General features: G+C 39.5%; 1 protein-coding gene across 10 annotated transcripts; it reads right to left on the reverse strand.

The window, feature by feature from the left end:
* Positions 1–693: 693 nt before the first annotated feature.
* Positions 694–14,946, reverse strand: pias2 (protein inhibitor of activated STAT, 2). Of its 10 annotated transcripts, none has more exons than XM_059547884.1 (15): positions 14,856–14,912; positions 13,826–13,886; positions 13,019–13,487; positions 10,758–10,845; positions 10,610–10,660; positions 10,417–10,507; positions 9,540–9,674; positions 9,332–9,437; positions 6,105–6,178; positions 5,801–5,961; positions 5,533–5,666; positions 5,239–5,434; positions 1,788–1,927; positions 1,644–1,681; positions 694–1,549 (listed from the first exon to the last, which is right to left on the reverse strand). In XM_059547884.1, the coding sequence occupies exons 3-15, from the start codon at positions 13,482–13,484 to the stop codon at positions 1,361–1,363; spliced, it is 1,869 nt and encodes a 622-aa protein (XP_059403867.1). In that variant the 5' UTR covers positions 13,485–13,487; positions 13,826–13,886; positions 14,856–14,912; the 3' UTR covers positions 694–1,360. The 10 variants fall into 10 exon arrangements, with proteins under 10 accessions (XP_059403867.1, XP_059403866.1, XP_059403865.1 ...); XM_059547883.1 differs by having other exon boundaries at positions 14,532–14,908; XM_059547882.1 differs by having other exon boundaries at positions 13,826–13,909; positions 14,532–14,908.
* Between the last annotated feature and the right edge of the window lie 9,474 nt (positions 14,947–24,420).

The following is a 24,420-nucleotide window of genomic DNA, read 5'->3' on the forward strand; positions in this document are numbered from 1 at the left end:
TCCATCTTGAACTGTGCCCTCCTTTTGGCAAAAAATTCAAGATTCTAAACAAAATTACCTGTGCCATTATCAATGGAGGGCTATGTCAATTAAAAAAACCTCAGCCCTGGCTGGGAGGGACAATAAAAGCACTGGAGCGACATGTACAACAAATTGTTGTTTTAAAAAAAATCCATAATAAAAGCATGCTTAACTCAAAATAGTACACATGTAACAAGGGGGAACTTCTACAAGAAATAAAGGTAACACTATTTTAGGGTTTCCGTGTTACAGTGCAATTATAAATTTAAGCTCTAAGTAATATTAAAAAAACTATATGTACTTACAATGTGGTTAGGGTTACTTGCATGTAATTATGCATAATTAATTGTTATTATAAAAGTACATGTAATGTGTAACAAGGACACCTTAAAGTGTTACAAAAATAAATAACCTTTTACATGCCTTCAGAAGTTAAATTGACATTATGTTGTATGAATCATAATCCAATAAGATATATGAAATTAATTCAAACTGCAACTCATGTCTATTAACTAAATTACCATTAGCAATTAAAGCAGATTTCTCAAAGACAAAAGATCCCCATCCGATATCAAAACTTGCATAATCCAAAAAGAAAAAAAAGGCTAGTTTCATTACAGATGAAAAAACATGAAATTAGAAAGATTACTCCTTGTTTTAACAAGTCATATCACAGTGTCTGAGGTGTATTTTAAGATGTGTTCAATTAGCAAAAACACCTTTAATATAAAATTACATATTGAAAATAAGTTTACCACTTCAGCAAAAGGGAATCTGATGGCTCTTGAGCAAATAACCACAAACGAATTAAAAACTGGGGGGGTCCACTAATGCATTCCGCCTTGATGTCAGACATAAACAAGTAAACATTTTACAATATACAACATACAGTTTTTTATTGCTACAACTGAAGTCTTGTAACAAAAACATAATTGCACTGGTGATATCGAAGAGACAACAAACTGAGCTGCCGCTGAAAACCTGCTTCCGTTCAACTGCAGAACTGCCGATGCAAAAAATACAATGTAGACAGGAGTGCCATTATTAGACTTGTCTGAGCTGTCTAGTCCACTCATTTCTGCCGTTTGTCCTGCTCTGCTCCTCCAATCAAATTGCTAATGGATGAGAGTCATTGTGTATTTGGCAGTTTCCCAAATTCAAAGGGAAAACAGCTTGATATAGGTTTGCTTTTTAGAACAACATTGTTGTGGTCTCAGCCACAACATTTAGAGATCTTCGTAGCAGTCCTTCTGGGTCCTTGTCAAAACATGATTCTCGAGGTCCATAGTTAAAAGTAGATAACGGTTTTAGTGACTGGCCGATAAAGGTGCACCAGGATTCAGTCTAGTGAGATAATGTCTGATAGGCCTGAAGATCCTCCTGTGATGACCCCCGTCTCATGACTTGAGCTGCTGCTATGGGTTCCCGTCTCGTACACAGCTGATGAGGAAACCAGACTGGTGCTGGTGGTGGCACTCTGAAGGCTGTTGGAGAGGCTGTCTAAAAATATGGGGCCTCTGTAGTGCTGCTGAAGAAACAAAGAAAACTAGTGGTAAACATCTGTGCAAACTATTAAATACGTAAAGTACATGCAATCTCAATATTTCTTTGAAAGAATATACCTGTGGATCCCCTTGAATCAGAGAAAATAAATCAAGACCTTTGGGAAAGATACGTATTGTATGACAAACATTAGTTTTTATGTTCAATCTTTGATCATGAAGGACAGCATACTTGATTAGATGGCAGACTAGATAAGTACATACTTTGCATATCTGTGGGAATAGTGGATAAGGTAGAATGGTGGAATGGAACGGAGTAGTCCGCTATTGAGGGGGTCAGGTATGATGTGTCTAGCGTCTGGACATTTGGCACCCGAACAGTTGATGGCTGGTAAGTCAGGACCCTAAAAAAGCAAAAGAACATTATAGAGGAATGGAGAATCAACTGCACTCAATGTTTTAAAGATTTTTTTTTTTTAAATCATTCTTTATAATTTTATCTACTGTACCTATAGTAGCAATACTAACGCTTACAAAATCTTTTCATTTCTGAATTCCCATGGCTTCCCCAAATTGTTATTACTATACAATTAGTAATAATAGATAATTCAAGTTAAAAAAAATTTTGCAACAAAAAAAAGTGCAGCATTTCCTTTAATTTTCTTAACCCGTTTAGCGTTCCACTATAAACATGTCATAGCTTTTGGAAAGCTGAGATTCTTGTGATTCAAATGACAAACCATTTTAAGATACAATCAACACAGCAAGTACAATCAGAGTCTTTGTTAGACTGCCAACAAGGATTCATGCTGTGACCCCTGTGTTTTCTCAATTTGATTTGATAGACACTATTAATCACACACCTGGGAACTTCACTTAATACAGCAGCTCCAGGTACACTAAATACCAAGTACGAAAAAAAACAAATAAAAATAAATATGGAACAGATAATACAGTGCAGGTATACTGTAATAGTGAAAAGTGCTACATGCTGTTGTTGCAATTAAAGAAGAGTCTGACTGCTGTTGGAACGAAGGATCTGTAGTAGCGCTCCTTCTTACAGTGAGGGTACACCAGTCTGTTTGCTGAAAGAACTGTTCAACTTCCAGCTTCCCAACAGACTACCACAGAAGCCACCACAGTGTTACAGAAAGTCTTCAACACACCAAATGACCTCAGTCTCCTCATCAATTGAAGATGACATTGGCCCTTCTTGTACAGAACCTCAGTATTGTTGGACCAGTCCAGTTTATTGTTGAGGTGAACACCCAGGTATTTGTATGTTGTCACCATCTAAATGTCCAAACCCTGGATGTTCACCAGTATAATCTGTGATGCCTTCCTGTGAAAATCCATCACCATCTCCTTTGTCTTGCTGGAATTAATGTAAAGGTGGTTTAATGCACACCAGTTCACAAAATCAAGAGATGACCTGTCGATATTCCTAATCATTCACTTCTTATACACATCCAATGATTGCAGTGTCATCAGAGAACTTCTGCAGGTGGTGGCTGCTTGTGTTGTATCTGAAATCTGATGTATACAGGATAAAAGGAAAATGAGCTAGCACTGTGCCCTGTGGGACCCCTGAACTGCAAACCAACACATTAGACACACAGTTCTTTAGCCTCACATACTGTGGTCTGTCAGTGAGGTTATTGATGATCTGTGCAATCAGGTGTTGTTGTTTCTGAAGAGAGAATTCGCCAGAAAGAGGTATTCCGTCAGTGAGTGAGTGAAGGAAGCACCGGCATTTCAGCGATGACTCGTCGGAACACCTCTGATTGGCCAATGCTTTAATAAGCTGAACAGAATCTTGTGTGATTGGTTATAATGCGCACTCCTGTAAAAACGCGTCTGTCTCTGGCTCACCTCCAGCCAGTGAACACAGATCTGAATTTAGCAGCTGATGATATGACTCGCTGAGTTCTCACGCCGGTGTGATTGCATCAAATATAGAAAATATTAATCGGCTATTTTTTGTCTTTTGGAAGCTGCATTCAACTTTTCCAACAGGTTCCCCTCTGTTATAAGTTACACGTACAACAAACTAAAGTCATAGTGGTATCGTGTACTGAGTGTAGCCCAAGTTATACCTGTTGAACCTTAGACAGCACACGCGGTGTTCATCCAATACAGAAAGCAAATAATAGCCTTTGCAGATTTGCTTTCAATTTTTTTTGTTATTTAAAGAGCACGTTGGTAGAAAATGCGCCTCTGGTCGGTCCACAGTGTGCGTTGACTTTGCTTATTACACACAGGGATGCGCATCACAACATGCCAAATATTAAATACAAAAGGATTACAGTGTAAAAGAAAATTATTGTGTAGGCTACATAAATATACAAATGTAATGATGGATAGTCATTGCATGTATTAGAATTCAGCCTATTACTACTTATAATGATGAATGAAATTGGCTAATTAATTGAACAATCATGCCAATACAGACACATATATATTAACTGACTCTTCGCACGGAGCTATTTGAAAGCATGCACTGCTACTTCATCTCACGACTTCTTCACCTCGGGAAGCTTTGGTGGATTCCTGCTTGTCCCGTAGATGATCTGCTCGCATGCTTTAACTTCGCGCACGAGCAGATCGGTTTCTTCGCTTGAGAAGTATTCAGTTTTTCCGCCAACAAATTCCGCCATGTAAATAGTGATCCGCCATGGCGCGAGCGCATCTCGCTCTTAATGGTAATGGGAGATGAACGTTATGCCCATTACTTATTAAGAGAATAGGGACAACCCATTCCAAAAATGTGCCCTGGCGCACGGACCGTTTTTCCGTTGTTAAATAGCAAAAGTGGATTTGGACACGCCCTGAGTGCACGTGCGCTTTACACTTTGTGTTTAGATCGTTAAAATAGGGCCCTCTGTGTGACAACTCTCTCTCTGTGTGTGTGTGTGTGTGTGTGTGTACTGTACTTCAATTCAATCAGATGTCATGAAGTCTTTGGCGGACAGCTGAAGGTGATTGTTGATAGGCTGTCCCAATCAGTGGCGCCTGCACAATCCAATCACGTTTGAGAGGGAAACCACAAATTGAGGGTTTCCGAGAAGTGTCTTTTTTCCTCTTTTTTTTAATTTATTATTATTTTTTTTTTTTAGAAGTAACGGGTACTTACGGTTATGGATAGAAATGTAGCGGAGTAAAGAGTACAATATTTGCCTCTCAAATGTACTTGAGAAGTCATGAGTACTCCCCAAAAATGATACTCGAGTAAAGTACAGATCCCTCAAAATTGTACTTAAGTATTATAGTCAAGTAAATGTACTCTGTTACTGTTCGGCAATGATTTTCAGTGTATTCAAAGCTCTATTACTCAGTACCAGTAAGGCTTAAAGTGATTCTGAGGTTTGTTCGGTTTAGAAACAAACCTCAGAGTGTCACCTTTCAAAAGAGGACAAAACCATGCATATAATGTAAATAGTTCAAGTCAAGAACATAGGAATTTAATGTGGGTGTGCCTTTTTAAACTAATTGTAAAAAAACGCTTAAGGGGTTAAAAGATTTTAGCAATCTTTTTCAGGTCTAAATATAACATTTCTAGAATTCCCTGATATCTCAGGGTGTCCCAATCACCATGGCAAAATTGATTATTGTAAAGTTCTGGGTTCATTCAAAATATGGTCACTAAAAGGTTAAGCCTTAAAGAAGAGGCACACAGAAATGTCTGGTCTGATTTCTAGTGAATCAATAAACAAACCCTTTGCTGTGCATCTCCTCAGCCTTGGACATGTAGACACAGCGCTTTTTCAGAGGGGGATCACTGTCCTCTTCATCATCAGATGAGCTCTCTAGCGTAAGGTCGATTACGTCTCCTTTTTTTGTGCTGCTGGTTTCTGCGAGTGGCACCACTGCACTTTGCCGCACTGGGACACCGCCTGAGAGGTCATGAATCACTTTAAAAATGCATCAAACATGGTAATCATTTATACAATTAGATAAAACCTAGCACACACAGAGTACAAACACATTTTTAAAGGGAAATTAACCTTACAATCAATTTTTGGGATACATGGAGATGACACTTTCAACATCTCCTTCTTTGGTCTCATTGGACACCAAGTCCCATCCTCCTGAAACTTGATTTCATCAACATCAGTGCAGTCATTAAGTATTTCCATGAAGAGCCTGACAAGTAGAGGGTGACTAGTTTACTCAATGGAAATTAATTTCTCAATAAATGCAAAACCATTCAATGATTTACTGTGGTTAAAGAGGCTGAGTGTTTCTCACCACTTCAGTTATATTCAAAGTAATCTCACCCATCTATAATCAGACTCTCATATGCGGCTTTTTTGTCACAGACGGGACAGATCCAGGTGGGCTTCTTCTCATTCATTTGCAGGTATAGAGCAGCATCAAAGCACTGCAGGTGAGAACAGGTGACAGCTCGGCAGGGAACCGTAAGACGCATCTTGCCAAGCTATATGAAAAGAGGATTTTTTTTTTGGTTACACACAATTCTTTTTTTACCATACTACATCAGCGCACTAAACAAACACTAGAAAACGTTATTTAAAGTGCCATTCATGAGTCAGCTAAGATTTTATGGAGGCAGCAACTTACTGGGCACATGAGTGAGACTCGTAAACTAGTTGTGGCAATTTCACTGTCAGGGTCTGCCGTGAGTTTTTCTTTAACTGTTACAATAGTGAAGAGAGGGTGGATTTAGTAAATTATTTCAATAATTCAATCAATTAACTTAATATGAGAATGGGAAAGCAGTATTCATTACAAAGATAGACAATGAAAACAAATAAAATAAAACTAGAGAACTGTCACGCGTAATAGATCATATTCATATTTACAATAAAGACCCTGTTTACATCTGGAATCAAGAGCTGTTTTCATCGATCTGATCACAAGTGGACAGCTCTAAATACAGGTGTGAACGGGTCTTAAAGTTTTGAGGTTGTCCACTTTCGACCACTTTCAGAGGTAGTTGAAAACACATTTGACTGGACTGCGTTCATAGTGTGGCTACTCATGTGTTCGAATCGAGCGCCAACCTCCTGCTCTCTCTCGTGAGGCCAATATGGAAGTGACTAAAACTGCAATTCATCGACTGGCCGCTTGAGGCTGGCTGCAAAAGGGAGTCAGTTCCATAGACTCCCCATGTTAAAATGCCCAACTTTACAGCAGAAAAAAACATGTTTACAGCCTGGTTCAAAAAATCATTTTGGTCTAAATAGCTAATTTTGCCCTTCATGACAACTGTGAGGGGGGTGAATTTTTTTTATAACTCATCCGTTTAAATTATATTAAGACTTAAAGTTCTGCATAATTAAGGACGTAGCCACTTGAGTGACAGGTGGATTGCCGCTGCTGACACTGGGTGCTTCTCAATTCTTATTTGTGCATCCTCGTTTACTTTCCTCGCTTCCTTTCCTCGTGTCTTAGCTCCACCTCTTCAAGATGCGAGGGAAGGACGCAAGGAAAAGACGTGAGGATGGAGGACTTGAATCAAGTGAAATGATTTATCCTCACTCCCTTCAGCGTTACTTCAAAGTGTCATCAGCTGTGATTAAAGGGATATGCCCTTATGTTGTTAAAGATTGTTAATTAAGACATTCATAATAAATATCAATAAAGAAAGATGCCCTGTTTGAAATATATAACATGCATGGTTTATTTGAAGTGAAAAGGTAAAATATAAATAAAAATTATTACAACAGATGTGAAGGGGGAGGAGAATTTATAAGTGTGTCACGTTAAGTCGATAAAAGACTTCCGCATAGGATACACCTGTGTATCCTCGATCATCGCTGCTCCTGAAGCTTTCCCCCTCCTCGATCCTCATCTCCTCGTGGTGCAATTAGAGAATTGAGATGTCCTTCAAGATGAATGTGCTCAATCGGTTTCCGGGTCATAGGATGGAGGATGGAGGAGCGAGGAGACGAGGAGGGATATTGAGAAGCACCCAGTGCCGTCGTGCTAGGTGGGTGTGGCTACAGCAACTAGCTCCCGCCTTTTTGCCCATTTTTGATTGTCCGGGAGAGTCGCGCGGTGACGCGCTGCCAAGATGGCGACGGCCCGCTCCACACACTTTAGGCTTCAAATACACACTTCAGGAGACTACGGGTGACGTCACGGACACTACGTCCATGTTTTTATACAGTCTATGGTTCGAATGCTTTCGGACAGCCTCTAAAGACCGTCTACTCTCTGCTGACTGAGTTAATTCTGACTTAATTCTTAACCACAAAATTAGAATGTTAAATTAGACTTATCTTAAATGACAATGGATAAGTATATGTGACCCATTAAAAATAAAAGTTCTTCAATTCAGCAGTTTAGATTAGCATACACATAAGCAACAGGAGACAATGGAGATACAGAATAAAATGACATGCGATAGGAATATAATGAATATACCTACACAAAATATGTTTCAGTTAAATAATTGTTTTTTTTTTAAAGGTCTGTTTTGTTTCATTTTTATGAAATAATTAAATTGAAGTAAAACAGAGACAAATGAAAGTGTATCCTGTTTGTTTTCTTTATTTTACTAAAGCCCAATCGCATGAGATTAGTATTATCTGGGGACCTTTTGTGATTTTGAAATAATCCCCCCACATCTAAATTTGGTGTAGTGCTTTCGCATGGAATAATCAAAGCCTGTGATTTTACTCCAATTTACAGACTTATCTCCTGAATACTCGGACATCAAGGCTTTGAGAGTACCGTCCTATGGTCCTGTTAAATGGATTAAAAAAAAGAAACAAATATAGTTTTGTGCGCCGTATCATTTACATTTCACCAGGTTAAAATAATATCTCAAGCTTTATGCTTGATTTATTGGTAACACATTAACCTCAAAACCTGAAAATTATATGGTGGAGCAATATGATGACAATACCCAAAATACTATCAAACACTCCAACTCCATTCTTCATAATAGATGGATAAAAAGGTGCACAGGAAACAAAAACCTTGAATAATTAAAAACGACCCACCAAATCCAGGCCAAATCACAAAGATGTCGATTCGCACGGGAATAATATTATCACAGGGCTTTGGTGTTCATTTATGGGGAATCTTTACTTAACAAATTACAGACATGGGTGATTCGCACGGAATTAAGATCACAGACAACCTCCGCAATCTTACAAAAGACTGGAGGTCACCAGGTAATACTAATCCCAAATTATATGGTGGAGAAATATGATGGCAATATCTAAAATACTATCAAACACTCAAAATACTAATCCCGTGCCAATAGGGCTTAAGGCACAGTTTTCTTCTTATTGTGAATAACAGTTTTTTTCCACTGTGTTAAGGAAAATATCTGTGCAAAATTCTCTTAAGCACACAACATATCATTTATAGCATTGCTAGATGTTTATAAGCTTATATTGTTTATAACGAATGTCCTTATAATTTGTTTTATTTTATAATTTTGTACTATAATTTTAGAGCTACTTATATGTTCTGATATTTATCTTATTCTGTTCTGAATACCAGTAAAAATTTCAAGGATTTGCTGAAAACTTCGAAAAACTTTTTTCGACTTTTCACTGATAGGTGTAGCAAACATTTTTATCCATGCAGTAAACGTTTCAAAAATAGTTCTGGGGCTCATATGTAAATTGTGTGAGCTTATTTCACAATATCTGTTCAAAAGATCAGAAAGAGCACACATACACTGGCCCATAGACTCCAATCAAAAGAAATCAGGACAGAAGTGGTCGAAAGTGGACAGAAGAGACTGATTAAAATAGCAGGTGTAAACAGTGAATTAGAATTCATAGGTATTTTTCCCCCTTTTCTCAAAGAGGGAAATGTTGTCTTACTTAATGCTCTGGAGTGGTCAGGGTTTCTGATCCCCTTCATTCTTAATCTCTGTAGTAAGAGTGGGGAGGTCAGCTGCCGTACCAAGTAAACTGACATGGAGTATGTCTGCAGAAAACAAGAGAATACATACAAATGCATGCATACACAAAATGCTGAAGCAGTGTTGAAATCTGAATGAAGTAACAGGTCCAACGGCACTTCACATACCTTCCCTATTTCAGGAGCCCATGTGACTACTATCTGATTGGGTACAGCAGACGACAACCTGACCAGCGACGTGATGTTCAGCGGTCTGCCGGGTCTTTTTTGCTCCACACCATTCTTAGGAGGCGGTGCATAACCCTGTGTGATAACCATATGAGGCCAGCAATTACATACATGCTTATTTACAAAGATTTGGGGTCAGTAAGAGTTTTTTATTTTTTAAACAAATACTTTTATACATTATTAAACTGATCAAAAGTTAGAGTAAAAACTTTCACTTTGTTACACAAAAAAAAATATATTTCAAATTACTGCGGTTCTTCCCTAGGTCATAATATCTCAAAAAGGTTTTCGGTATGCAGTGTCAGCCCTTTTAAAACCCTGTGCAACAGCACATAAAACACTGTTTGAACAAATGTACAAATTCTGACAATATTACTGTCTTCTGTCAAGTCATCTGCTATAAACAATGTTCCTGTTCAATTTACAAATTATTCATTACATAATCTCTATTTGTTGCGGGGAGGACTAAGATAATTGTATGCAATTAAATGTTTTATTTGTTGAATAGATCTCAGGTACCTTATTAAATGATTCGGTCTGCATCCATTTTTAAATATTATGTACACATCCAGTGCTGTTTTGAGATCATGTTAAGTTGGAAAGTTCAACATTTAAAATGCCCTGAAACCTCTCTGCTGTTGTACTCCGAGCTGTTGAACAAAAGAACATCCCACAAAAAACACTGTCCAGCGTATGGCCCTAAATAATAAGCCTAATAACATAGGACTATGTTGTCCTAGCAAGTCATATATATATATACAAAATTAAACTATTAACTGTGGCTTAATAAAGGTTAATTATAACAGGACAAACATACAGGGAGGGGAAAGAGTTTCCCATTGACTTTGATGCAGAGGCTGTTTGGAAAATTGTCCTCTTGTGGACAGCTGGTCTCTGCTAGACAAAACCTAGAATCAAAACAGAAAACAGAACGTCAAAAACTGGGATTATGGGGACCAGATACACAAACGACAGTATTGTAAAAGCAAACACACTGAGCAGGCTTTTACCGCAGCTGAATTTGAACCATGTAGTCCCTTCTTCCACCTGGAAGAAAGTCCCTATGCAAAAGTGTAAGAAAAACAAAGAACCAAATCAGACAAAGAGTGAGAGATGAGACACATTATCGAAGTCACATCTAAGTCAATACGTTCTTACCGTGAAATGCAAACTTCTCTCACTTGTTGTGGAGTCAAAGCAAATATGAAGTACTTTTCATGATGATACCTCTGACCAGCATGGGTCCCTTTAAAACACAAATCAGTCAAAAGGGGATTATAGTTTTAAACTGAAGACACTGGCAAAGAGGAAATCATGTACAGCCCAGCTGATGGGCTAACGAATGGTTTACATAATTGGTAAGATAATAATTAAAAAAAAAAAGTTTTTAAAGGGCAACTAAACCCCTGGTCAGAGCCTGACTCCACCCACTGGCAATATTTGAAAAATGTTGAAAAGTGGGCAGAGAGCGGAGATAGAGGGGATGAACCGAGGGCGGGGCTGAGCAGGTGGGGCGTGAACCTGAGACCCGCAGTGATGGGTTGATTGACAGCTGCTGTCAGAGACGCTAAAATGGAGAGTGACTGTAGTGACGCAAGTAGCTTTGCAATAGAGCGTTCATTTGAAGTAGAGGACTTTTCTCCCCCACCTTCACCTGAAGTTGATGATGTCGAGGTGTCTGTGGCCTGAGCCATATCAATTCGAGCCGCTGGCTCAAACTGCAGTCTTAAGTCCCTTTTCATCGCGAGCTGAAAGAATGGAGAAGCCCATTTCCACGTCCATTGCGTAGGAGAAGCAATCCCGCAAAAAATGCAGTTTGCACACTGTAGCTCAAGGCGGGAACTCGCGGTCTTCCAGGCCAAGTGCATGCAACAACTGGCGCCTAATTTAAAAGTCTGCTGGAAAACTATGCAGTCCAGCAGTGCTGTCGCAACCAGCAACACTACACATACGTACCATCCTGACCACTGTACTAAATACAGATAAATCTACGCCAACTTGAAGCTATCCTAACTGATGCAATATATGCTACTAACTAACTATGCATCTAACAATACTAACGTTACACTAACAACTAGGGCTGCACGATGTGTCGTTTAAGCATAGATATCGCGATGTACGAATCCACAATAGTCACATCGCAGGATGTGCGATGTAGGCTGTCGTAGTTGATCCGTTATTCATTACCTGTATGGGCCAGAGAGAGCGCGCGAGAGAGAGATAGAGAGAGAGAGCACGCGAGAGAGAGAGAACGCGCGCGCGAGAGAGAGCGTGAGAGAGAGAGATAGCGCAAGAGAGAGAGAGAGAGCGTGAGAGAAAGAGCACGAGAGAGAGAGAGAGAGAGAGAGAGAGCAAGCCTCGGCCGCACCGTCTTCAAACAACACGAGCGCTGTCTTGCTCTCTCTCCCTCGCGCATATTAATCAATTGACACGATGGTGTCGATGTTTAAATCATTTAAAATGAGAGTGTAAGTGTGCTCACCCCATTTTTGTTTGTAAGAATTTTTTTTATTAGATTTCATATCGCAATATATATCACAGAAAAATAAAATATCGTAATGTAATTTTTTTCCCAATATAGTGCAGCCCTACTAACAACTATGCTAATTAACTACATAGGCTACACGAAATAATCTAAATAACTATATAAATGCTATGCTAAATAGATGCTATAATAGTCTATCCTGGTAGTTTTCAATTCTCGCAATTCCAACTCCTGACTCAATACAGTCAGTGATTTTGACGGAACAAGATGGTTTTATACTGCCAAGGGCATGGTAACTCGTACAGAGGGGCGTGGTGAGCTGGAAACTGCTTACGTCACCTGCCCCCACAACATCCAATAGGAAAAATCAACTGTAGTAGCCACCGTTCAACCTGAAGAGGGCAGCACTCAGACGTTTTTACAACATATATTGTATAATTAAAACACTTTATACTCAAATGTCAAAAAAGTTACTCGAATCAATGAACAGCACTAATAAAGCCCCATTCTTACAGATCATTAACTAAAAAAAGTTGGTTTAGGGTTTAGTTACTCTTTAAAGATGTCTCTTATGCTCACCAAGGCTGCATTGATCAAAAATACAATAAAAACTGTAATATTGTGAAATATTATTACAACGTGAAATAACTTTTTTGTTCTGTTTTCGAATCGTTTTCTATTTTATTATATTTTAAAAGCTGAATCTTCAGCAGCCATTACTCTAGTGTGCAACGTCACATGATCCTTAGATCATGTGCTGATTTGGTGCTCAAAAAACATTTCTGATTATTATAATGTTGTATATTTTAGTGTAAACCATGGGACTTTTTTTCAGAAATCTTTGATGAATAAAGGACCAGCATTTATTTGAAACAGCAAACATTCTAAATGTATATATAGTTAAAGACAATCCAAGCATATCTTATAAAATTACCTAAGCTTGATGGTTTGATCAAGACATCCAGCACATCATAAAATGGTAGCGACTTCATCTGCACGTCTGGGTGGACGGGGGCCATAAGTGATGCGGGCTGCTGCAGATTCATCATGGGCTTTGATTCATGAAATACAGGTGAATCGCAGCTCACCAGGTGCTGCTGCAGGAAGTCTGAATGGCCCGTATGCAGAGGAAGATCTGAGCTCACAACCGTGTCACCGCTGTCGATTTGAAGATAGGATTTAATGCTTGACTTCAGAGCCGCCAAATCCCGAAGACCATCAAATGTCCGCGGGTATCTCCGACCATACAGTTCCTTTATTTTGATCTGCACAGCAGGACTACAACCACTCCTGAGTAACTGCAAAGCCCTCAGCAGAAGTTCATGCTTTCGACCGCTCTTATTCCTTCCAGCAAATCCTAACAGTACCTGGAGCTCTGAGACACGGAAACTTGATACCATATTCTGAAAAAAAAACAAGCCAGACAAGCAATAAAACACTTTGCGATACCAAACATGTAAAAGGCCTGATAAAGCAAATGAACATTTCTGCAACACAAGTTAGTAAGAGAAACCACCCTCTATGCCATGCTGTCAACTTTTACATTTATTTTAAGAATTTCCAAAAACATAATGTGTGCATGTTGATTACATGACATAAACTGGTGGAATGTGGTTACACTCGATTTTTAAAGAACCAAAAGGTGTCATTTAAAAGCAGATGAATTATTAAAGAATAATGCATGAAGTGAGGTGACAACCCATTCCAGAATCCCCAGAGAAATAAGAAAATCTCAACTGACCCTTCATTACATGGTCCATGCTTGATTGTTCTTACGTGTTAATCCTTTTTTCTTTAAAATCCTTAACAAATGACCAAAATGCATCTAAGAGGTTGAGAATAATTCCAAGACCAATTAGATGAACACCAAGCAAGTGACAAAGGACAAAACACAGATGTTCACTTTGATCCAGACAGAAATGAACTAAAACCTAAAAAAAACTTTTTACAGTTTACAGTTAAGAGCGATGTTTCTGAACAAATTTCTAGACGACATGAATTAGTCATACAATGACGAGTATAACAGCACACAAAACTCTGTTATTGACTGCACTGGTGCTGATGCTGAACTGCAATGCATTCAATCAAAATTTAGAAAGGTGTTTTATGCACTAAATTAGGCAAAGCTGTTAGATTGAGACAAATGTGGTGGAGAAAACGCTCACGGGGACAAGGATCAAGTTTGTCTTGTTTGCTTGGTGACCCACTTGCAGGCTTGTAAACAACATTTTCAAGGTGTTCGCAATTGTATTATAAAATGTTGACTTATATTTACACACACGCACACATTTCGGACAAACTGATCTACGCATCTTTCGCCCATGCAAACACAAGCCATAAGTCAAACTAAATGTAGACCTCGTCGACTGCTGTCGGACGCTAGCTAACAAAAGAGCAGCCAAAACAATTCGAGCAGTGAAGAAACTGTAACGTAAAAAACTTGTTACCTGCAGCGAACAGTCGTCAGTTCAGTTAGGCATTATACTAAAGCTTTTCATGCAGTGAAAGGTGGTAATAAGAGCAGTAACATTTTGAGGATGATCTTCAATGTTTGTGTTGCAGATCGAGAGCTAGAAGAGTGGTTGGTGGCTAACTGGCTAAACACAATCCGTTTAACGGAGTGATGGGACGTTTCTGTGTTAACTGTTCAGAAACTAACCCAAGGGCAGCAAACAGACCAGTAAAATTGATTGACAAACGGTAACCGCAAATGGTTTTTAAAATGTGTAAGACGCAGAGAAGCAGCCACCTATCATTGCACTTTCGCCTACCCGTAACTCCTCAACATCCGCCATTTTCTGGCTGCGCTCATCCTGGCCAGTGCAGAGATGTCTGGTCACGTGACACAGAAGGGGGTTAAAAGGGTCAGAATACATTTTTGTATTTTAATTTTTGGTTTTGAGGTCCACATATAATGTAAGTCAACATTTATCACCACCCCAGTATCCCACGCTTGCATTAACTGTGAAAAGTCTGGGAATAACTCTGGACTCTTCCTTTAAAGGGGTCATGTGATGCTTTTTTTAAAGATCATTATTTTGTGTATTTGGTGTAACAGAATATGTTGACATGCTTTAATGTTCAAAAAACATTATTTTTCAAATAGTGTACATTATTGTAGGTCCCGCCTCTCTCAAGTCTTTTTCTACAAAGTCCCTCCTTTCCGACAACCGCAGTCTGCTCTGATTGGCCAACTGACCCAGTGCATTGTGATTGGCCGAACACCGCAAGCACTAGTCGGAAATGTAACGCCCCTTTCCATAATCGCGAGATTCATCTTTCAAAATAAATGTTACCATCAGTTCCAGTCCAAAAGGGGAAACAGAGTTGCATGACAGAAACAGTGATGAAGCTCGTATGTGTTTGTAGTACACAAGCCACGGACGGTTAAGACAGCTGACTCCACTGTGTGACCCTGTCTCTCTCTCTCTCTCTCTCTCTCTCACACACACACACACACACACACACACACACACGACACACAAAACTCTTTGCACATTCAATAGCAAATACTTTCTAACAAACTAATAACAAAACATACTTACAGTAGCTGATTCAGAAGCGCCAGATTGTCGTAGCAAAGTCAGAATGACCTCCTCTTCTAGGTTCACGAAAAGGCCATCCATAAAATGCGTTGCTGTTCTGCTGTACAGTAAGTAATCTTAAAGTTTCCTTAATACTTTCTGAAGGCCAAATAAGTGCTTTGCTTTCGCCTAGAAACACACAGCATCTCCCTGACATGGCTGCTTCAACACTAACTGCAGTTACTGAAACCATGCCTTCCTTCTTTGCGTGAACATTTGGGCAGCATTACGCAAATATTTCAGTTTCTGTCCCCCAAAGATCTTGACAGAGTCACACATGCTTTCGTTTTATCTCGATTGGACTATGGTAATTCTTTATATGCTTGAATTTCCCAGTCCTCTATTACAAGACTTCAAATGGTGCAAAACACTGCAGCCAGATTTTTAATGGGAGTCTGCAAACGCCAACATATTACTCCTATTTTATAGTCTTTAAATTGGTTGCCGGAAAATATTGATATTTGTTTTAAATCTCTTAATGGTCCTGCACCCTCATACCTGTCTGAACTTTTAAATATGAGGCTCAAACACGACTGAAGTCAAGAGTGGATCGTGCATTTGCCGTTGTTGGACCTATAGGGTCAAATGTTTCTTTGGTCAGCTGTGCCTTTAATATGTTCTACTGGAAAGATCATATAATAACCCTGCTCATATAATAGTGCATAACAGTGATTTCGGTGTGATGCTCACTTCCCAACAAAGTATTGTTGGCAGATTGGCTGTGTAATTTATGCCAGTTGTTCTTAACCAAGTAGCCGGGGCTCACTTGTGGCCTAATATTGGATATTTTTTTCAAGGTAAAGTTTTTTGGTTTGTTTACTCACAGATGTCATTGTTATTGTTTTCCAGTACTGGACATCTTTACATGCCAGATTAGGATTAAAAGATCATTAAAAACAAAGAAAACAAATTATTAAAATTTACTGGTAAAATTATTTTCAAAGATTTTGTTCAGTAACGTGAGAACATATAAATATAATTAATCCATAACATTACACATAACATGGCATTTAAAGATAATCGATGATAAGATTTCAGGATCTTAATTTGACAAGGATCTGCCTTTGTAACTGGACTATTGAACAAGACAGTACAGGCTGATTTGCTGGTTGACAGTTGCAGCCTGTTTTCCAGCAGATGGGGCTCAGGGCAAATCTATGAGAACCAGGTTCTGATTATCATAGAGGTTTTCGTCTTAGTTCCTGATCAGTCTTCTGTTTTTCCTCTAATGCTTTAACTTCAGGTTTTGGTGGTAGAGCTGGTCCTGGACCAGCATAAGAAAATATATTATTCCTTGAATAAGCTATAAACTTGTAGTTGTTGTTGCCATTAAAATCAGAAATGCTATAATTTAAGAGATGAATGAGATTACTGCTATGTTTCCGTTTAAAGCTTGTTTCAGTATTGATGTAATCCATTTCTTTATGTCTGAATCTCATTTCGTCTGGCCATGTTCCATATTCGGTGTACATGATTCGATTTATAAGAACCCGTTTGAATATTTGCTGTACTTTCTCAAAAATCTGAGACAATTAGCTGACAGAAAGATATTAGAAAAATAACCTCTTTGTATATATCTGCAATATTATATATGTATTAAAGAAGAGATGGCTTAAATTGCCATGTCTACAATGGGTATTTAACTTACTAATTAAAAAAAGGATCAAACCATTGTTTATATAGGAGTGGTGGTCTCACAGTATCAGCTTTCAAACATTTACTAATTGCAAACCCGTGGTCTAACCTCAGTATCATTGCTCAAGAGATTAGTCCTACTCATTTACATGTCTTTCCCCCATGGTAAGTTCAGCTGCCACATCACTGAAAACTACCACTAGACAGGTTCCAAGTGAAGTTTGTAGAAGGGCATGTATTTAGGTACTGAAATATGTTAACTCCTTAGTATAGTTTGACCCATAAATAGACAAATGATGATGGAGATGTACTCTAAAGAATTATTTCCCTGGAAAGTAACATACATACCTTTCTTCAAAACGTGAATGTACCATAAATATGTTATGAATAACACCAGATATCACACATGTACAGTTGCTTTAAACATACAATAATTTCTCATGGAAAATTATTTTCAAAGTTGTTTCATGACACAATGGCATGAACAACCGTTTACAAATTCAATTCTAAGTAAATCTTAACTCATGGATACTTTTGACTGTTGTGTGCTGTTTGACAAATACAAGGTTAGCCTATATATTTGTTATTGAAGAGGTTGAAGTGTGTTGAAGTCCATGACCTAGGTAAAGTGCCCATGGCATCTAATTACCCAGCCTTTCCCACTGGAGCAACCTGCCATAAGAAAACACTCACACATAAAGACCTGCCATAGGAAAAATACACATACTACAGGTGCACAAACACCTTAGCCTTTATTAACCTTTGCTTGTGTTATTGACAGTACTAGACAGAGACAAGACTCCAATTACTGTTGAAATCAAAGTTGCCACCATTAAAGCTGCGGTTGAAGCGTGTGGAGGTTCAGAGTGCTGGAGTGGCTTGTTAGTCCGCTTAGTGCTTGTCCATTGGGACTCTCCGTTGTTTCAAATACCTGTCTCTCAGAGCATTGTTATTCAAACGGAAAATCGAAAAGCCCAATGTTGCTCTGGTCATTCTGTCAAGTACACCCCATGCTGTGGGTAATGGTTAACTGTAAATTGTAATTTAGAGTCAAGTTCAGACATAACACCATTTGTACATTTGCCTCAGTCTTGGAAAGTGTGGCATCATCACGTTATTAGTTATAAAACTTAGCTTGACTTTATCTAATTGTCCACTGATCATTGAGACACAGAACACTATTAAATAAATTTATGCCATCTGTTGAGCTAAAAAAAGGATAAATGACTTGGTTACTACAAATAATATAAGCTCTGCCTTTAAATATGTGTAATCAATAAAAAGCAAACCTTCTCTTAAAAGCTAATGTGATGCAGTAATCTGATGTTTCCAGATTTAAAAAGCACAAAACATTTATTAATATTTGAAGAAAGGTAGACAGGGAGACAACAGACAGAGGATAGCTACCTCATGATGAAGACAAAATGAGACATATTTTAGACAGATAATAATCTAAATTGTATTGCTTTAGGAATTATTGTTTTACCAAGTTCAAGATTGAGGATGATTACCACAAAAAAAAAAGATAAATAAAAATATTAAATTTTTATTCTTCAGAATTTACGTATACTGTACAGTGCAAAAGCAAAAACTATAAGAATTTTTTTTCAAAGCGTATCAATATCGGGTTCTTCCCTTCAGCCTTGCACTCTCACCCTGCACTTTAACAAAGTGGGATGCAGCTCTGGCTCCGCTGCGACTCCAGGGCATCGACATACAGAACTATATCGACCATTGGTTGATTTTAGCTCAGTCGGAGCAGATGGTGGTTCGACATCAGGATGTCATACTCGCCCACATAAGAGAGCTGGGGTTAATACTAAACGTCAAGAAAAGTGTGCTTTCTCCATTGCAGAGGACCACTTATCTGGGTGTGGTGTGGGATTTGACCAAGATGCTGGCATGATTGTCACCTGTTCGGATCCTCAGATTCGATTCGATCCTCACCACAGTTGCGAGAGCGAGAGAAGCCCAGTCACTCACTGTTAAGCAGTTTGAAAGACTGCTGGGTCTGATGGGAGCTGCGTTCAATGTGATAACTCTTGGCTTGCTGTACATGAGACCCCTACAGTGGTGTCTCAAGATCAAAGGGTTCTCCCCAAGGGGAAACCTGCTTTGGATGATCATGGTCATGCGGTGATGCTTACGTGCCTTAGACATGGAGGAAGCCTTGGTTCTTGTCTCAGGGCCCAGTGCTGGGAGCTCCTTGTTGCCGTATAATGCTAGTGACGGACGCGTCTCTCACCGGTTGGGGTGCAGTCATGAGTGGCCACCCTGCCCGCGGTCTGTGGAGTGGTTGCCATCTGACATGGTATATAAACTGAATGGAGATGATGGCCATGCTTTGAGCACTAAAACACTTTCTCCCTGACCTAAGATGTCACCAAGTGTTGGTGTGCACCGACAATACAGCGGTGGTCTCTTATATTAAGGTCTGCACTTATGCCGTTTGTACAAACTAGGTGCTGAGGCCCGGGGAATGGAGGCTCAGGTGGACCTGTTTGTGACTCGAGAGACATCACACTGTCCCCTCTGGTTCTCTCTGACAAATCCGGCTTCACTGGATCTGGATGCCATGGTACAGACATGGCCGAGGCTTCGTCTGTACGCCTTTCCTCTGATTGCTCTGCTCCCAGGAGTTCTGGAGAAAGTGCACCGGGACAGGGTCCGTCTGCTACTAGTAGCCCCTTTCTGGCCAGGCAGAGTATGGTTCTCGGACCTGATTTCCCTCCTCGACGACTCTCACAGGCGGAGGGCACCCTAGTCCACCCCCACCCAGAGCTGTGGAAGTTATAAGTGTGGCCTCTGAGGGGGCACAACTCGTAACTTCTGGTCTCTAAATTTAGGTTCTGAGACCATCCTCCATTCCAGAGCTCCCTCAAAGAGGAAACTGTATGCCTTGAAGTGGAAACTTTTTACTTTTGGTGCGGAGACCGCCAGCTCGACCCAGTTAACTGCCCGGTTGGTACAGTGCTGGAGTTCCTGCAGGCCCATTTCTCCACAGGGATGACCCATTCCACCATGAAGGTCTACGTGGTAGACATTGCGGCCTACCACTCTCGGTGGCCAGTCAGTGGGCAGACACCCCCTTGTTACACGTTTCCTCCGCGGTGTGCTGAGGCCTCCAGTAGGATCTCGTGTCTCCACATGGGACCTGGCTGTGGTGTTAGATGCTCCCTGTAAGCCTCCGTTCAATCCAACTGAGGAGACCTCTGATCGCCACCTCACTACAAGACTACCATTAGGCCACGACTTATGGGTGGCCTTAGTGGCCCATAGTCATGGCCTAATGGTTAGAGAGTTTGACTCCTAATCCTAAGGTTGTGGGTTTGAGTCTCGGGCCGGCAATATCACGACTGAGGTTACCTTGAGCAAGGCACTGAATCCCCAACTGCTCCCCGGGCGCCGCAGCATAAATGACTGGCCACTGCTCTGTGTGTGTTCACTGTTGTGTTTGTGCAATTTGGATGGGTTAAATGCAGAGCACGAATTCTAAGTATGGGTCACCATACTTGGCTGTATGTCAAGTCACTTTCAGTTTTTTATTTTATTTTTTACTTTCACTTTCACTTTCTTCTGGCGATATCTTCTCTAAAGAGAGTTGGAGATTTGCAGGCCCTCTCAGTAGCCCCTTCTTATCTCAACTTTGTGGCCGGTTTGGCCAAAGCGTTTCTGTACCCTCGAGTGGGGTATATCCCTAAGGTCCCTTCCTATACACCACGGCCTTGCATACTCCAGGCCTTAAGTCTTCCTCCCTTCAGGGAGCCAGACTAGTAGAAACTTAATTGTATGTGTCCAGTGCGAGCACTGGATGCTAAGGTCCACAGAACTGCCCTGTGGAAAAGGGAGGACCAGCTGCTGGTGTGTTATGGTCCAACCTAAGAGAGGTCTTCCAGCTAAAAAACAGACCCTCAGTGGATAGTAGATGCCATCTCTATCGCTTATGAGTCCTCTGATCTTTCCTCGGCTCCAGGGGTCAAGGTTCACTCTACAAGGAGATAATGGCGGCCTCCAAGGCCTTCTCGGCAGGTGTCTCGATGCAGGATGGTGTCTCGCCCATCTATTGGACTGATTACACATGTAATTTAGAGCCGGTCACACTGGAGGCATCCCCAAAGCATTCTCCGACACAGCTTCTGATTCCTTTGAGGAACCATGGTTACATGCCTTACCTGACACATTTTCTGTAAAATAGAATGATATAATAATTATTATATTTATATTTTTAAATACTCTGTTTTGTATATTATAGTGAAACAGTGTTATTACAATATTTCTTATTTTGCTTAATGTTTTATATACGTAGTAGGGTACACAGGGCTTAAAGGGATAATTCACTTTCAAATTAATTTTTGATATGTTTTAGCTTACCTCAAGGACATCCAAGATGTAGGTTTCTTTGTTTCCTCAGTATTTCCCATTTTGATATTTTTAGGTCCAACCGTTCTTGTCTGTGACTCACATAATGGATGTCTATGGTCACCACCTCAAAGAGCATGCAAAGAGGAGTCAAAATTAAACAATTCCCCATCATAAGTACACATTGATGACCTAATTCAAGAAACGAGCGGTTTGTGTAAGAAAACGAACAGTATTTATATATTTTTTACCTATTGTACACAACCACGTCCAACTGATCTGAGTTCGCGAGTGCTTCCCGATGTGACGTGCGCGCGCGCTCTGGCTTTAGTCTGTGCAAGCGCGGAAAGCCCCGGATGTGATGTCTCGCGCATGCACTTCACTCATTGTTTACCACACGCTACGCTTTCAATCTGCACTGTCTGAAATATAATGCAGTAATTGTAATAAATTAATGTTTATAATGCACCCTATAATCGTTGCGTTTATAATAAAAATACAACACATTACTCACTCTATTGACAGCGTGCCATTGGGTCCCTCTGGCATTGGACGTCGCCTCCAGTTTATACGTGGCAAACTAAACACAACGTGCAAAACGCTGCGTCTCAACAGCGGAGAAAAATCAGGATCTTCAGTCAGGCAGGCATGTGATGTGATACTGTCAATGTCCTCTCGTCATCTTGTAGTTGTTCCATTCGTGACAACATATGCTCTCTACTTCTGTTGGCATCTCACAACACTTGCTACTAAAACACCACCAATTTTGAAGAGATCTCTGTCTCTGAGGCTTGAAGACGTGCTGCTGCAGCGGATCGCTCCTGAGTACTTGGTCTGTGTATTCTGTTTCAAATAAATATGGTTGTGAAAAAAATTCAACGTTGTCTATGGATATATTGAAATCGTCTTCCATTGCAATTTCCTGTACGTCTAAATATGTTTAGATCTTCACAGTGAAAGGTAATACTTCCGAAATCTGTGTAAACCATAGGCAGTAAGTGTAAACAATGAGTGATGTACATGCGCGAGAGATCGCTTCCGGCGCTTTCCGCGCTTGCGCAGACTAAAGCCAGAGCGCGCGCGCACGTCACATCGGGAAGCACTCGCGAACTCAGATCAGTTGGACGTGGTTGTGTACAAGAGGTAAAAACAATATAAATACTGTTCCTTCTTCTTACACAATCCGCTTGTTTCGTGTCTTAGGTCATCAATGTGTACTTATGATGGGGAATTGTTTAATTTTGACTCCTCTGTGCCTGCTCTTTGAGGTGGTGACCATAGACATCCATTATGTGAGTCACAGACAAGAACGGTTGGACCTAAAAATATCAAAATGGGAAATACTGAGGAAACAGAGAAACCTACATCTTGGATGTCCTTGAGGTAAGCTAAAACATACCAAAATTTAATTTGAAAATGAACTATCCCTTTAAGGCACCCCAGGGTAAAAGGCGCCTTTGATATTATTTTCATCTAAACCACCAGATGGCACAAAAACGTGGCGTAGCACTTTCCAAAACATTCCCTTTTCAAGATGCACGTGTATAATTACTTATTTCGAAATAAGCAGAAAATAGTGCAAACAGTGCAAACTTTGCTAAAGTTTCATAATTGTTTTCAACATGAATGAACCTAGACATTATAAAAAAAAAAAAAAAAACTATCTTTACCATACGCTGGAGATCCTTTTACCCTGTGTGTGAGGTAAAATGCTCCTCTTGCCACCTCATACATTTATAAGATTTTTAAACAAAATAAACAACTTGAATGATTTATTTTCACACAAAATATGTTGCTCCATTAATGTTCAATACAACGTATATATATATATATATATATATATATAATTTTTTTTCTGTAATTATATATTTTAGGTGCAGGGAATAGCACATTTTTTTCTTAAGCTGGGCCCTTATCCCATTGTTTCCTAATTATATTAGAACATTAATGTTCCGTCTTAATGATGAACTGCAATATTTTTTTTTTTTGGTGATGGTAACATTTTATTCTTGAGCTACGATTGTGTCTACAAATCTTTCAGCCTCTGTAGCATCAGCAGTGCTATATGCAAAAATGTTAACGTACATCCCTGCCTTACATGTTCATTTAATCCATTAAATGCAGCTTTGAAGCACTCGTTATACAGTTGTGGTCAAAAATTTACATATCTTACAGTTACATATCTGCAAAATGTTAATTATTTGACCAAAATAAGAGGGATTATACAAAATGCATTTTTTAGTACTGCTGAATAAGATATTTCACATAAAATACATTTACATATTCCACAAGAGAAAATAGTTGAATTTATGAAAATAACCGTTCAAAAGTTTACGTATGCTTGATTCTTAATACTGTGTTGTTACCTGGATGATCCACAGCTGTTTTTTTTGGTGATAGTTGATTATGAGTCCCTTGTTTGTCCTGAACAGTTCAACTGCCTTCTGTTCTTTAGAAAAGTCCTTCAGGTCCCTCAAATTCTCTGATTTTCCAGCATCTTTTGCATATTTGAACCCTTTCCAACAGTGGCTGTATGATTTTGAGATCCATTTTTCAAACTGGGGACAACTGAGGGACTCATACGGGACTATAACAGGAAGGTTCAAATGCTCATTGATGCCCCAGAAGAAAATGCGTTGCATAAAGAGCCAGGAGGTCAAAATTTGAAGATCAGGGTCAATTGAACATGTATACAAACATGTATCTTCTATTCTCTAGCTTCAGAAGTGTAGTACTAAAAAAAAAAATATTAATAATA

This window comes from Carassius carassius, chromosome 4 (genome assembly GCF_963082965.1).
Source record: "Carassius carassius chromosome 4, fCarCar2.1, whole genome shotgun sequence".
Classification (NCBI taxonomy): Eukaryota; Metazoa; Chordata; class Actinopteri; order Cypriniformes; family Cyprinidae; genus Carassius; species Carassius carassius.